This window comes from Phyllobates terribilis, unplaced genomic scaffold, assembly GCF_046119375.1.
Source record: "Phyllobates terribilis strain yellow unplaced genomic scaffold, ASM4611937v1 Scaffold_8__6_contigs__length_399053987, whole genome shotgun sequence".
Taxonomy (NCBI): Eukaryota; Metazoa; Chordata; class Amphibia; order Anura; family Dendrobatidae; genus Phyllobates; species Phyllobates terribilis.
The window spans coordinates 65,345,023-65,358,746 of record NW_027362768.1 but is presented as its reverse complement, the minus strand read 5'-3'; the positions used below and the strand labels follow the sequence as shown (position 1 = coordinate 65,358,746).

At 43.5% G+C, this 13,724-nt stretch overlaps 1 protein-coding gene across 3 annotated transcripts in view; it reads right to left on the bottom strand.

Moving 5' to 3' along the window:
- Positions 1-13,724, bottom strand: part of LOC141156717 (E-selectin-like) — a 1,180,370-nt gene that overhangs the window by 1,058,424 nt on the left and 108,222 nt on the right. For 2 of the 3 annotated variants that reach the window (XM_073643011.1, XM_073643012.1), the window contains exon 2: positions 5,895-5,982. The exons of the other annotated variant lie outside the window; for it this stretch is intronic. In XM_073643011.1, the coding sequence (XP_073499112.1) occupies positions 5,895-5,982 (88 nt within the window). The remainder of the gene's footprint in view (positions 1-5,894; positions 5,983-13,724) is intronic. 3 annotated transcript variants of the gene reach the window in all.

The window sequence follows — 13,724 nt, the reverse complement described above, 5'->3', positions numbered from 1 at the left end:
AGCTCCAGTAGAAGGGGTTGACGTCAAGGTGGGAGGTGACTTGTTGGTCCACGACACCATGGGGAGTGACACAGACCCCACAACTGACGGTGACGCTATGGAAGCAGAAAGAGAGTTAGGAGAGGCTAGACGAGGGGAGAAAGTCCCCCTCTCGTCGTCGACGGCGCAAGGGCCACAAAAAGGTTGCTCCTGTAGTCTTTGCTGAGAGGCGAGTAGCTGAGCTAGAGGAAGAAGTTTTCGAGCTCAGAGGTCGCCTGGCAAAGTATCACTCAGTGAATGAGGCCTCCTTGGAGAAGGAAAAGGGCAAACAAGTTGCACTTACTCCTTTATACCATGAGAAGGTGGACCTGAGGAGAGCTAAGAGAGTGTTAACAGAAGATAAGTATGAAATGGAAGTGGTCAAGACGAAAATTCTTGAATTTGTAGCTGTGAGTCAGCCTAGGAGAAGCATACAGGGTGAAGAAGCTGAAAGTCAGTTGCCCCTGAAACCTGAGCCAGATGATCATTTCTAGACCACTGGTGAGACAGAAACCTCTCGGTACAAGTGCCTCATAGATGTACCCCACGATTTGGGAGAAGAATGCACCAGTGAGTCCGGGCATGAAGAGTTTAAGAAGGCAGTGGGAGCCTGTAAGGTGAACTCAACCTCACAAGCTAAACAACTGGTGGTCCTGTCCACAACCGAAGTCACAGTGAAGAGGGTGGCTATCCGAAGTGACATGCACTGGCGATGTATTCGCACAAAGCGGTTTGTCCGGTTGAAGACGGAACAAGCCATTAGACAACTGGAGCTTATGAGAAAAGCTCAAAGTCTGCGTGAAGAGGTCTTCCGAGTGCCTTAGGCTCTGGTAAGAAAGCTCATTGGGAGAAATCGCCAAACCATGCAAATGATGGTAAAGAAGACTGGTGTGATGAAAGTAAGCAGTCCACGTGATCGTCAGGACTGGATACCAGATGAAGATGGTATGGTGTCATTCTCCGCTGTAGGAACGGAAGAAAGTCTTGCATATATACGCATGCTGATGGAGTACCGAGTGACCTACCTGCGAGAGGTAGAACAGTTGAATCTCGCCAGACTGCGAATGGAAAGGCAGCATCGCCTGAGCAGCAGATGGTGGCAGCCGTCTAGAAATTGTGAGACCAGAAAGAGAAGGGGCCCCCTAAATAACAGAACAGCTACAGCTGAAGTTAGAGACATTTCAAGATGTCCTGAGAGTAGTGGGTGTGGGTTTAGAGGTAATGAAACCTCCAGTAACTCAGGTCTGAGAGGCCCATACAAACGACCCAATAGCGTACGGGACAGTACGGAATCGAACCGGACCTTAGATACCAGTGCATGTGAGTCACACTGCTGTATTGACCGCTGGGAGCGGGGGAGGTCTGACAAGGTTACGACTGACCGCTGGGAGCGGGGGAGGTCAGACAAGGTTACGACCCGGAAATGTGACTTGACGAAGTCAGTGACAATGACAGATGGTAGGTCCCTAATTAATGGGCTAATGTCGATGACTAATGTTCCCGGGGCTGAGCAGTGCAATTGTCAAGTACATCTTGTCAAGTGGTCTCTGTGTGAACTGTGGGTTATAATGTGATTGTGTATATTATGTGTTCAATCCCACAAGTTTGAACAGAGGGGGGGATATGTAATGCAGCGGCTTGCGGCATTACTGTAATGGTCCAGGGTGTTTTCTGGCTCTCCCTCAGGTGACTGATCACATGACTGTGACATCATCACAGGTCCTGTGCACACAGAAGGACTGATCACATGACTGTGACATCATCACAAGTCCTGTGTGCACTGAAGGATATATAAATCCTGGTGCTTTTGAAACAGTGTGAAAAAGGCATGAGGCCTGTTCCCTGTGTGTGGGACACTGTTCGCCTGGAGAGGCTAGAGAGAGAGTGAGGCCTAGAGAGGCCTGGTGAAGCCTGCTGAAGCGTGAAAGGCAGAGGCTGGATCCCAGGGTGTGTAGGGGATCCCAGTAGCCTTGGAAGGCAAGAGGCTTGTAAGGCAAGAGTCCTGGAAGGCAGAGGCTGGATGTTATGTGTGTAAACATGCCAGTAGCCTTGGAAGGTACGAGGCCTGGAGACCACGTCTGGGAAACCGTAAAGCCACAGCGGTGGCAGAACCGAGCTGAGAGAAGCAGCTAAAACCCGGCAAAGGTAAAAACGCTGCTTGATGTGGACATTGATATTGTTACCTTGCTGAAGGCTGTATCTGGAGCCAAGTGGACATATCTGTCACTGGAAAGGCTCTTGGACATTATATGTGTAATATGTCGGCGAGCCACTGAGATGGACTATGTTATGAGTGGTTTATGATAAGAAATAAACTGCTGGATTGTGAAATATCGGAAAGACGTTGCATGTGTGCTTTAATTGACCCGGTGAAGCGAGTGCCCCTCAGCATGATGAATAGCGCTGCCTTACACAAGATAGGGATGAGGGATGGGATACCATACAAACCAGGATTGGGTATGCATGGTACCCCTCATCCCTATCCTGGTATACATGGCTCCTCATCCGAATCCTGGTATGCATGGCCCCCCCAGATCCCTATCCTGGTATGCATGGTACCCCTCATCCCTATCCTGGTATGCATGACACCCCTCATCCCAAATCCTGGTATGCAAGACACCCCTCATCCTAAATCCTGGTATGCAAGACACCCCTCATCCCCATGCCTGGTATGCATGGCACCCCTCATCCCCAATCCTGGTTTGCATGGCACCCCTCATCCCCAATCCTGGTATGCATGAAACCCCTCATCCCCAATCTTGGTATGCATGTCACCCCTCATCCCCAATCCTGGTATGTGTGGCACTCCTCATCCCCAATCCTGGTCTGCATCGCACCCCTCATCCCCAATCCCGATATGCATGGTGTCCCATCTCTCATTCTGGTATGCATGGCCCCCTCATCCCAAATTTGATATACATAGCACCCCTCATTACAATCCTTGTATGTATGGCACCCCTCATCCCCTAATCCTGGTATGTATGGTACCCAATCCCTCATTCTGGTATGCATGGCACCCGATCCCTCATCCTGGTATGCATAGTACCCCGCATCCCTATCCTGGTATGTATGGTACCCCTCATCCTGGTATACATGGCACCCCTCATCCCAATTCTGGTATGTATGTCCTCCTCATCTCTCAATCCTTGTATGCATGGCACTCCATCCCTCATCCTGGTATGCAAGGTACCCCGCATTCCTATCCTGGTATGCATGGTACCCCTCATCCCTATTCTGGTATGCATGGCTCCCTCATCCTGGTATGCATGGCACCCCACATCCCCGGTCTCCGGGCAGAAGAGAGGCGCCGTGGCAACTCTCCTCCCGGTTAGGTAAGTATGTAAGTATGGCCCCGGAGATTGCGGTATGCATTCAGTGCCTACGCATACCGCGATCTCTGGTGCCATACACTCCTCTTACCTGTAACAGCTCCATGCGTTCTTCTGTCTGGAGCCAGACTACGCAGGCGTGTCGTGCTAGCGCAGTCTATAAAGGTTTCAGACAGAGGGACGCTTGTAGCGTTATATTATAGATTATATTATGATATTGTAAACATGAAATATAGTGCTACAAATCTAAAGAGCTTAATTTAGCCAATTGGTGCAGTAATGTATTCAATTACTGGGGTCACTACTCATTACAGTAGAATCTCAGGGGCAGACCATGATCTTACTTCTTGTAAATCTACAGATTAGGTTCTACTTGACTTTTACATTATTCATAAGTGCATTATCCCAAAGAAGTAATTAAGAGAGCTATTGTTCTGCACAATACTGGCATCCTGTTTTGCACTTACAATGACAACTATGTTGGAGAATGTCTGTGTTTTTGGAAGACCCTCCTCATAACTGATATCTTTCATAACTCATTAATTTTCTTGTTATTCTTTGAACTTTCTTCAGTTTCCTATTATACTTTTTATGAACTGGTCTTAAAAACTGGACGTCTAACTCTAGGTAGAGCACCAGTGCTTTATAGAAAGTGTGAGGATACATTTTTTGTGAGAAAATATGAATTTACTAATACAAGGAAATGTTATGTTTTCTTCAAATTTAGCAGCAGGGTATTGATGTCGATCCACAAAATAGTGTATTTCAGTGATGGACCCAAGGTTTGATTGGAGATATGGGTCTGTATGCACACCATTTATTCATTTATTTTATATGGGATTGGGATTGGGACTGTAAGAGATACACAAGCACTGAACTCAGCTTCTTCTGTCACAACCTTGTTTGTTTGCTATGGATTACTGTTGACTATGTTGTGGTGGGGATGCCATCTGGTTTCCTAAGTTATTTTATGGCAAAGAAAATGCCATTGCCTTGCCATAAATCTTCTATCATATGCATGTGATCTTATAGTATAAATGGTGTGAGATGCAAGTGTGTAGTGATGTCTCAGCTAGTAAGTAAATGGGAGATACTCTTAAAGTGAAGAAATGCCTTAAGCAGTGTGTTGCGGTATATATAAAGCTTTATAGTCAGAATGTTCATGGCAGTAGAGGTTAAAAAGGCACAAAAGAAGCTGTGTAATATCAGAGGACATGCCTTCATCAAAGCTAACTGGCAAGTGTGGGTGAGTAGCATTTTCTATAAAGGTGCACTACCGAAGGGCTTATTGAGGGCAACAAAAGAGCATGAAAAAGTGCTATCCTGTACTGCAGTCTATATTGTTATTCCCAGGTAAAGGCTTCCAGCCAACTTGCACGAAATTGCTATTAGAAGAGGGTTCAGATTGCCAGAGCAGGATTACCAATGTAAAGAGTGCATCTGCCAGAAAATCAAAGGATTATGCAGCCAAGAAGAGGGAGTACCAGCCACAGAAGAGAATTTTTTGAATTGTTGAAGTGTACAAAGTAATGCTATGCCAGAGACAGCCGTGGGACTGATGCCTATGTGTGAGGGACTGTGACTTGTTAACTGAAAAGGATAGCCCACAAGAGTGTGTAAAGTTCGAAAAATGCTACTGCATAACATAACTATGAGGAGAGGTGATGGAGATAAGAGTGGCAAGTGACATTCAGAATGTCGCCAAATGAAAAAGCTGCTACTGAAGAGATTGTCATCAGACCCTTAAAGTGTCAACAAATTGTTGCAAATGTAAAGCTAGTATTGTGAGTACCAATTGTCTGCCTCTGTTTAAGAAAACTTGTTGCCTCTTGCAAAATTGTTTAAAGCCCCCGTCACACTAAGCGAGATCGCTAGTGAGATCGCTGCTGAGTCACTAGTTTTGTGACGCAACAGCGACCTCAGTAGCGATCTCGCTACGTTTGACACTTAGCAGCGACCAGGCCCCCTGCTGTGAGATCGCTGGTCGTGTCGGAATGGTCTGGACATTTCTTTGATCGTTGAAGCCCCGCTGGGTAGCATGCATCGCTGTGTTTGACACCTTACCAACGACCTTGTTAACGACTCAGACACAGAAACACATAGGCGTGCATCGTTATACAGATCGTTACGGGTCGCTGCATCGTTGCTGCGTCGTTGGGAAGATCCGACTGTTTGACATCTCACCAGCGACCACATAGTGACGCAGCAATGATCCCTGACAGGTCGTATCGTTGTCGGGATCGCTGTAGCGTCGATTAGTGTGACGGGGCCTTAAGCCATCAGCCTTTTTGCCTGGGTTGCTTCCAGACCGAGCCAGGATACTGGATGCTACCCTGCCTATGTGCCCACAGGATGTACTAAGCAGAGACCTGCTTAAAGGACACTTTACTATGTTTGCCTGAACTAAAGGCTGTTTGTTTTTCCTTTCTGCTTGTTGGTTTATGAAGCAATAAACCAACATGGACTTTTATAGGAACATGCTTCCTGTTTTCCTCCCATCGCACCCAAGTTAGTAAAACCCCTACATAAGACATAAAAGCATCTTACCAAAGCTTACTGTAGCCAAACAAAGCAGCGGAAGGCATGTCCATTTTCCTGCAACGCTACTTCCAACAGCTTGAAAAGAGATAGGATCCTGTGTAAGAACAAAACAAACCATATGCCTAATAATTACTGTGGTGTATAATTGAGTACATTAGTGCAATACTAAATTTAGTGTTAGAGGAAAGCAAATGGAGGTGTGATGTGTGTTGAGTTACTGGGATATCACATTTTGTAGAGTTACAATATGAATCACCGTTGTTGCATGCAAAGGTCATTGATTGTGAAACATCAATAAAAAAAATTACAAAATCGACATACTGCGGGAAAAGAGCCAGGGCACAAGTAGACACAGCAATACATAATTGTGTCTGTCATAATGCGTAATTCTATGTGATAACAAAGAGAAATAACATAAAGAAATAGCTGCTGTAGAATAATGATCACTGAATTGCACATGCTAGAGCTGGAGGGCATTGTTAGGCTTCCATATCTCACCGAAAACTATTTGGCACCCAGCAATCATGTTGTGATGGAGCACAATTAGATGACAAGGAGCCCTCTACCTCATCCTAACCTTTCTGATGCTGCAGTCGCTGCTTTTGCTTTGGATGGAACATACTCAGCTGTAGTCCCCACAGCATGCAAGTGTTAACTGTATAGCAGCTCATCTTACAGGCCATCTATCTGTGAGGTATATATATGCTAAAAAGAAGGAAGGGGTTGAGCACCCTAAAATAATGTCCACTGTAGCATAGCAAAATATATAGAAAGGTATATTTGACAATTGGCCCAAATGGTAACAAGGCTGTTGTAATGATAAGGTTAATACTCAGTCCTATTGCTGTTCTTATCTCACCAGTTACTGAAAGTTGCTGTTCCTATATGAAGGTACATGACAGCTGTCACTCACTGGTGAGGGCCAGTGGCAGAGTGTTGGTTGCCAGCGTCTAGGACAAGTCAAGTATTTCTGCATTCCTTTTTTCGTGTACCCTTAACACTCCATGAGTCCATTAAACTAGTCCAGTATTTTAACCTCCTATTTCCTGAGCACATATATTGCATTTTAAGAAAATACTGGTGAAATTAAAGTAAGGCTAAGTTGACATTTCCGTAAAGAGCATCTCTGATTTTCCGAAAAATGCATCAACTTATGTGCACCATTTGGAAGAATTTGACACAAAAACACAAATGAATGTCAAAAGCCAAAAATTAAATGTCACTTAAAAAATTGCAGAAATAATGAACCTGGACCTAAGTCTTTTTTTATCACTAAGAACTGCACGGCATGTCATATAGTATTTCTGTTGCTGCCATGCAAAAATGCAACAGTTGAGATGACTTTGTTATGATGTTGTGCTCTGCATAGGCAGAGCTGTGGCATTGGGGAGAAGACTGGGCAATTGCCATTAACCCCTTGGGGGCTCCCAGCATCCACAACAGGAGCTTCACTGATAATGATATTATCAGTGAAGCTTCCGATATGTAGACTGCTTCAGGACCTTTGGTTACATCATGATCATATGACCAGTGATGTGACCGTGATGTCACACAAGTCTTGTACTCTGCAGAACTTCAGAACCTTTGGAGACATCACAATCATGTGATCAATCATGTGACTGATGTCACCACAGACCCTGAACTTTGCAGGAGTCAGAAGGACTTAAGAGAAGATGGACTAGTGGTAAGTCCATGTGTACCTTTGTGTGTCTGTGTCTCTACCTGTTTGTCTCTCTCTCTCTGTGTGGTTGAGCCTAGAATGTATGGACTCCTGGTAGGTCCTCACTGCATCCCATACAGATGGATACCTGTGGATGGATGTTCTTCTATTACTAAACTTAACCCCTTCAGACCTTTGACGTACAAGTACGTCAAAGGTCGTGTTTCTACCTTTATGTGGGCTTTCACATCTTTCCCTACATGTGACAACAGATTTAATCAGCCATCAACAGCCATGGGTGGAGTGGAGCTTTGCTATCAGTTGTTTACCTGTTAAGTGCCACTGTCAATCTCTGACAGCGTCATTTATCACACATCGACAGGAGCGCGCATTGTTCCATGCTCCCATTGGCACATGTGATGTGACTGCGGGGGAACCAATGGGTTGCTATGACAAGGGTGGGTCTGCTGATGAACTCCGTGCCTGTCATTACAATCCTCTTATGATCCTCTTATGAATGCCGGCCCATGGCCGATCGCAGTTTCAAGTCCCCTAATGGGACTGTTAAATACAGTAAAAAGTGAAAAAACAAGTTATTAAAAATGTTTGAAAAAACTAAAAAAAAAAACACAAATGTTCAAATCACCCCCTTTTGCCCCATTAAAAATAAAACTATTAAAACAACACATATATTTGGAATCGCTACGTTCAGAAAAGTCCAATTTATCAATATATAAAGTAAACTAATCCGATCAGTTAACAGCGTAACGGCCACCCCAACATTGCAATAAAATGCAATAAGAAGCGATGAAAATATCATATCTACCGAAAAATGGTAACAGTAAATGCATCAGATCATAGTGCAAAGAGTAAACCCCACAAAGCCCCATATCCTGAAAAATAAAAATGTTCCAGGTCTTGGAAAATGGCGTCAAAAGCAAAAAAAAAAATTTTATACAAAATTTAGAATTTTTTTCTCTACTTAAATAAAAAAAAATTAGACATATTTGGTATCTGTGTACTCGTACTGGCCGGGAGAATCATATTGCCCAGTCAGTTTTACCATATAGTGAAAGTGGTAAATAAAAAAGATAAAAAAACAATTGTGAAATTGCACTTTTTTTTTGCAATTTCACCCCACTTTGTATTGCAGTACACTATATGGTAGAATGAAAGGTAGCATTTAAAAGTACAACTTTAAAAAACAAGCACCCATATGGCTATGTGGATAGAAAAATAAGTTCATGGCTCTTGGCAGAAGGGGAAGAAAAATCAGAAATAAAAAATGGAAAATAACCTGGGAGTAGGGAGTAAAAGGGTTTAAATCCTTGTAATAGCCTTATAATAGCAGCAAGAGCACACACTGCTGACTTCATTCTTTGGATGTTCATAATGGGTTTACTAACAATCTATAAAATGTTATTAGGGTTAGGGTACCCAGTGGCGTACCGCCAATGGAGGCAGGCCACGCGACTGCTATGGAGCTGTTAGCCGGGGGCTCCGATGTCAGCGCCCGCATCTGGCCACCACTGCATCGGGCTCCCCCCCCACACAGCCAGCACTACCGCCCTGACCCGCATTCAACTGTATTGGCATCTGATGGAAGTGCATTGATGGAAGTGGGAGGGTCATGCCACACTCCCACTCCCATCATTCCCCCTCTGCGTCTGACGCAGCGGAGCAATGACATCTCTTCATCGCGCCACTGGGTCATGCAGTGGAACTGATGAGAGAGACCCGCTGCAGAGACTCAAGCAGTGGGGGAGCGAGAAGCGGTAAGTGTATTTATTTCTTTTTTTTAAATCAGTAAGTATGTGGTGTCCATATTACAGGAGGACTGTGGTTGAATTTTGCCCTATGGGGGCCACACTATGTCCTATGGGGGCCACATTATACCCTGTGTGGGCCACACTATGGTCTATGGGTGCTGCACTATGCCCTATTGGGGCCACACTATGCTTTGTGGGGATCGCACTATACTCTATGGAGGACCATGAGGGCCACATTATATTGTGTGGAGGACCATGGGGTGCATTATATTGAATGGAGGACCATGTGAGGTGCATTATATTGCGTGGAGGACCATGGAGGGGTGCATTATACTATATGGAAGGCTATGTAACATACATTGTAACATAGTAACATAGTTTTTAAGGTTGAAGGAAGACTAAGTCCATCTAATTCAACCCATAGCCTAACATATTGATCCAGAGGAAGGCAAAAAAAAACCATGTGGCAAACACTAAGCTCCACATTGGGGAAAAAAATTCCTTCCCGACTCCATACGACAATCAGACTAGTTCCCTGGATCAATGCCCTATCAAGGAATCTAGTATTTATAACCTGTAATATTATACTTTTCAAGAAAGGCATCCATGCCCTTCTTAAATTTTAACAGTGAATCACTCATTACAACATCATGCGGCAGAGAGTTCCATAGTCTTACTGCTCTTACAGTAAAGAATCCCCGTCTGTGAATATGATTAAACCTTCTTTCCTCCAGATGTAGAAGATGCCCCCTTGTCCCCGTCTCAGGCCTCAGAGTAAAAAGATCACTAGAAAGGTCTTTGTACTGTACCCTCATATACTTGTACATAGTAATAAGATCACCCCTAAGCCTTCTTTTTTCCACAGTAAATAACCCCAAGTGTAATAACCTGTCTTGGTATTGCAGACCCCCCAGTCCTCTAATAACCTTGGTCGCTCTTCTCTGCACCCGCTCTAGTTCAGCTATGTCTTTCTTATACACCGGAGACCAGAACTGTACACAGTATTCTAAGTGTGGTCGCACTAATGACTTGTATAGAGGTAAAATTATGTTCTCCTCATGAGCATCTATGCCTCTTTTAATGCATCCCATTATTTTATTTGCCTTTGCAGCAGCTGCCTGACACTGGCCACTAAACGTGAGCTTGTCGTCCACCAATACACCCAGGTCTTTTTCAGTTACAGTTTTGCCCAGTGTTTTACAATTAAGCATATAATTATATATTTTATTTCCTCTGCCCAAGTGCATTACCTTACATTTATCTCCATTAAAGCTCATTTGCCATTTATCAGCCCAAGCTTCTAGTTTACATAGATACTCCTGTAATATAAAATTGTCCTTCTCTGTATTGATTACCCTGCAGAGTTTAGTGTCATCTGCAAATATTGAAATATTACTCTCTATGCCCCCTACAACGTCATTAATAAATATGTTAAAAAGAAGGGGGCCCAATACTGACCCCTGTGGTACCCCACTGTTAACTGAGACCCAGTCTGAGTGTTTTCCATTAATAACCACCCTTTGTTTCCTATCACTGAGCCAATTCTTAACCCACATACATATATTTTCTCCTATCCCCATTGTTCTCATTTTATGTATCAACCTATTGTGTGGAACCGCATCAAAAGCTTTTGAAAAGTCCATATACACAACATCCACTGCATTTCCTTGGTCCAGTCCAGAACTTGCCTCCTCATAAAAACTGATCAGATTAGTTTGACAGGAACGGTCCCTCGTAAACCCATGTTGATATTGGGTCATGAGATTATTCTTCTTCAGATACTCTAGTATAGCATCTCTTAGGAAACCCTCCAGGATTTTACCCACAGTAGAGGTTAAGCTTACCGGCCTATAATTTCCAAGTTCAGTTTTTGTCCCCTTTTTGAATATTGGCACCACATTTGCTATACGCCAGTGCTGTGGTACAGACCCTGTTATTATGGAATCTTTAAAGATTAAAATAATGGTCTATCTATGATGTTACTTAATTCCTGCAGTACTCGCGGGTGTATCCCATCCGGGCCTGGGGATTTGTCAACTTTAGTGATTTTTAGACGCCGCCGTACTTCCTGCTGGGTTAAGCAAGTGACATTTAATGGAGAATTTTTGTTATCACTAATCATGTTTTCTCTCATGCGATTTTCTTGTGTAAATACTGTTGAAAAAAAATAATTTAGCATATTGGCTTTTTCCTCATCCTCATCCACCATTTCACCCAGACTATTTTTAAGGGGGCCAACACTATAATTTTTTAGTTTTTTACTATTTATGTAGTTAAAGAATATTTTGGGGTTATTTTTACTTTCTCTGGCAATGATTCTCTCTGCCTCAATCTTTGCTGCCTTGATTTGGTTTTTACATAATTTATTTATTTTTCTATATTTATTTAATGCCTCATCACTACCTACTTGCTTTAGTTCTCTAAATGCTTTCTTTTTGTCACTTATTGCGCCCCTTACAGCTCTATTTAGCCATAGTGGTTTCCTCCTATTGCTAGCATGTTTATTCCCAAAGGGTATATATTGTGCACAGGTACTCTTCAGGATGTTAATAAATGTCTCTCATTTGCTTTGTGTAGCTTTATGTCTCAGGATATCATCCCAGTTTATTGCACTAAGATCATCTCTCAACCGTTGGAAATTAGCCCTCCTGAAGTTTAGTGTCCTTGTAACCCCTCTACTACACATCTTATTAAAGGTTACATGAAAACTTATTATTTTGTGATCACTATTACCCAAGTGACCCCCAACTCGTATATTTGATATGCGGTCTGGCCTATTGGTTAATATTAGGTCTAGCTGTGCCCCCCTTCTTGTTGGGTCCTGAACCAGTTGTGAAAGGTAATGGTCTCTCATAGTTGTCAAAAACCTATTACCTTTGCTTGAACTACTTGTTTCTGTCCCCCAATGTATTTCAGGGTAGTTGAAGTCTCCCATAATAATGACTTCTCCTTGAGTCGCTGCTTCATCTATCTGCTTTATATTTATTTATATTCTCCGCTACTTCCATTATTTTTGGAGACTTATAACAAACCCCTATCAGTAATTTATTATTTTTCCCCCTCCACTTATCTCCACCCACAGGGACTCTACATTTTCATTAGATTCACATATATCCTCCCGCAAGACAGGTTTTAAGGATGCTTTTACATATAAACACACCTCCCCCCCTCGCTTGTTTGTACGGTCATTTCTTAACAGACTGTAGCCCTGTAAATTAACTGCCCAGTCATGGCTCTCGTCCAGCCACGTCTCAGATATCCCTACCATGTCATAATTATTTTCCAACAAAATTAATTCTAATTCCTCTATTTTGTTGGTGAAAAATGTATTTATCTCCCTAATCTCCCGTTGCCTCTCTGGCGTGGCACGTGGTACTGGTAGTATTTCAAAGAATACCACCTTGGAGGTCCTTGCTTTCAGCTTGCAGCCTTATTCCCTCTAATCATCTTTAAGGACCTTCCACCTACCTTTAACTTTGTCATTTGTGCCAATGTGCACCATGACCGCTGAGTCCTCACCAGCCCCTCCCAGTGAGGGCCATTATACTATTTGGAGGGTTATGTGGGGCCGTAATTATATTTGGAGGGTTATGTGGGGTCATTATACTGTGTGCAAGCAATTATACAGTGTGAAGCTTTATGTGGGGTCAATCTTACTGTTTGGAGGGCTAGTGCAGACAATTATACTGTATGTAGGCCCATTATACTGCATGGAGGGCTGTGCAGGGGTCACAGTAAGGGGATCATACTGTATTGGGTTCACCATACTAGCGTTGGGAGTTGAGGTGGAGCACAGTAGGGTCATTATACTGTGCATGTGGAGGTTAATGTGGAGAAATTCACCATGGGGGTATCATACTGTGTTTGGGGGGCACTTTTGTTTGTAGGGCAGCATGGTGGCTCAGTGATTAGCACTGCAGCCTTGTAGTGCTGGGGTCCTGGGTTGAAATCCCACCAAGGACAACATCTGCTTGGAGTCTGTATGTTCTCCCCGTGTTTGCGTGGGTTTCCTCCGGGTTCTCCGGTTTCCTCCCACACTCCAAAGACATCCTGATAGGGAATTTTGATTTTGAGCCCCAATGGGGACAGCCATGATGATGTATGTAAAGCGCTGCGAAATATGTTGGTGCTATATAAAAATAAAGGTTATTATTATCATACTTTATGGGGGCAATGAAAGAGGAATCTAAGACTTCAGCAGCAGGAAAATTACTATGTGAAGGCTGGAAAGTTGTGAGATATGCTCTTCTGTGACCCCAACAATTATTTAAGTTTTGTGTTTCTTTTTTTCTTCTTTTTTTGGGATGGGGGGGGCAATTAGAACTTATGCTATTGGGCCCCATGATTTCTATGTATGCCCCTGAGGGTACCTCCTTAATTCCAAAATATGTAGACAGTTGTGAGGCA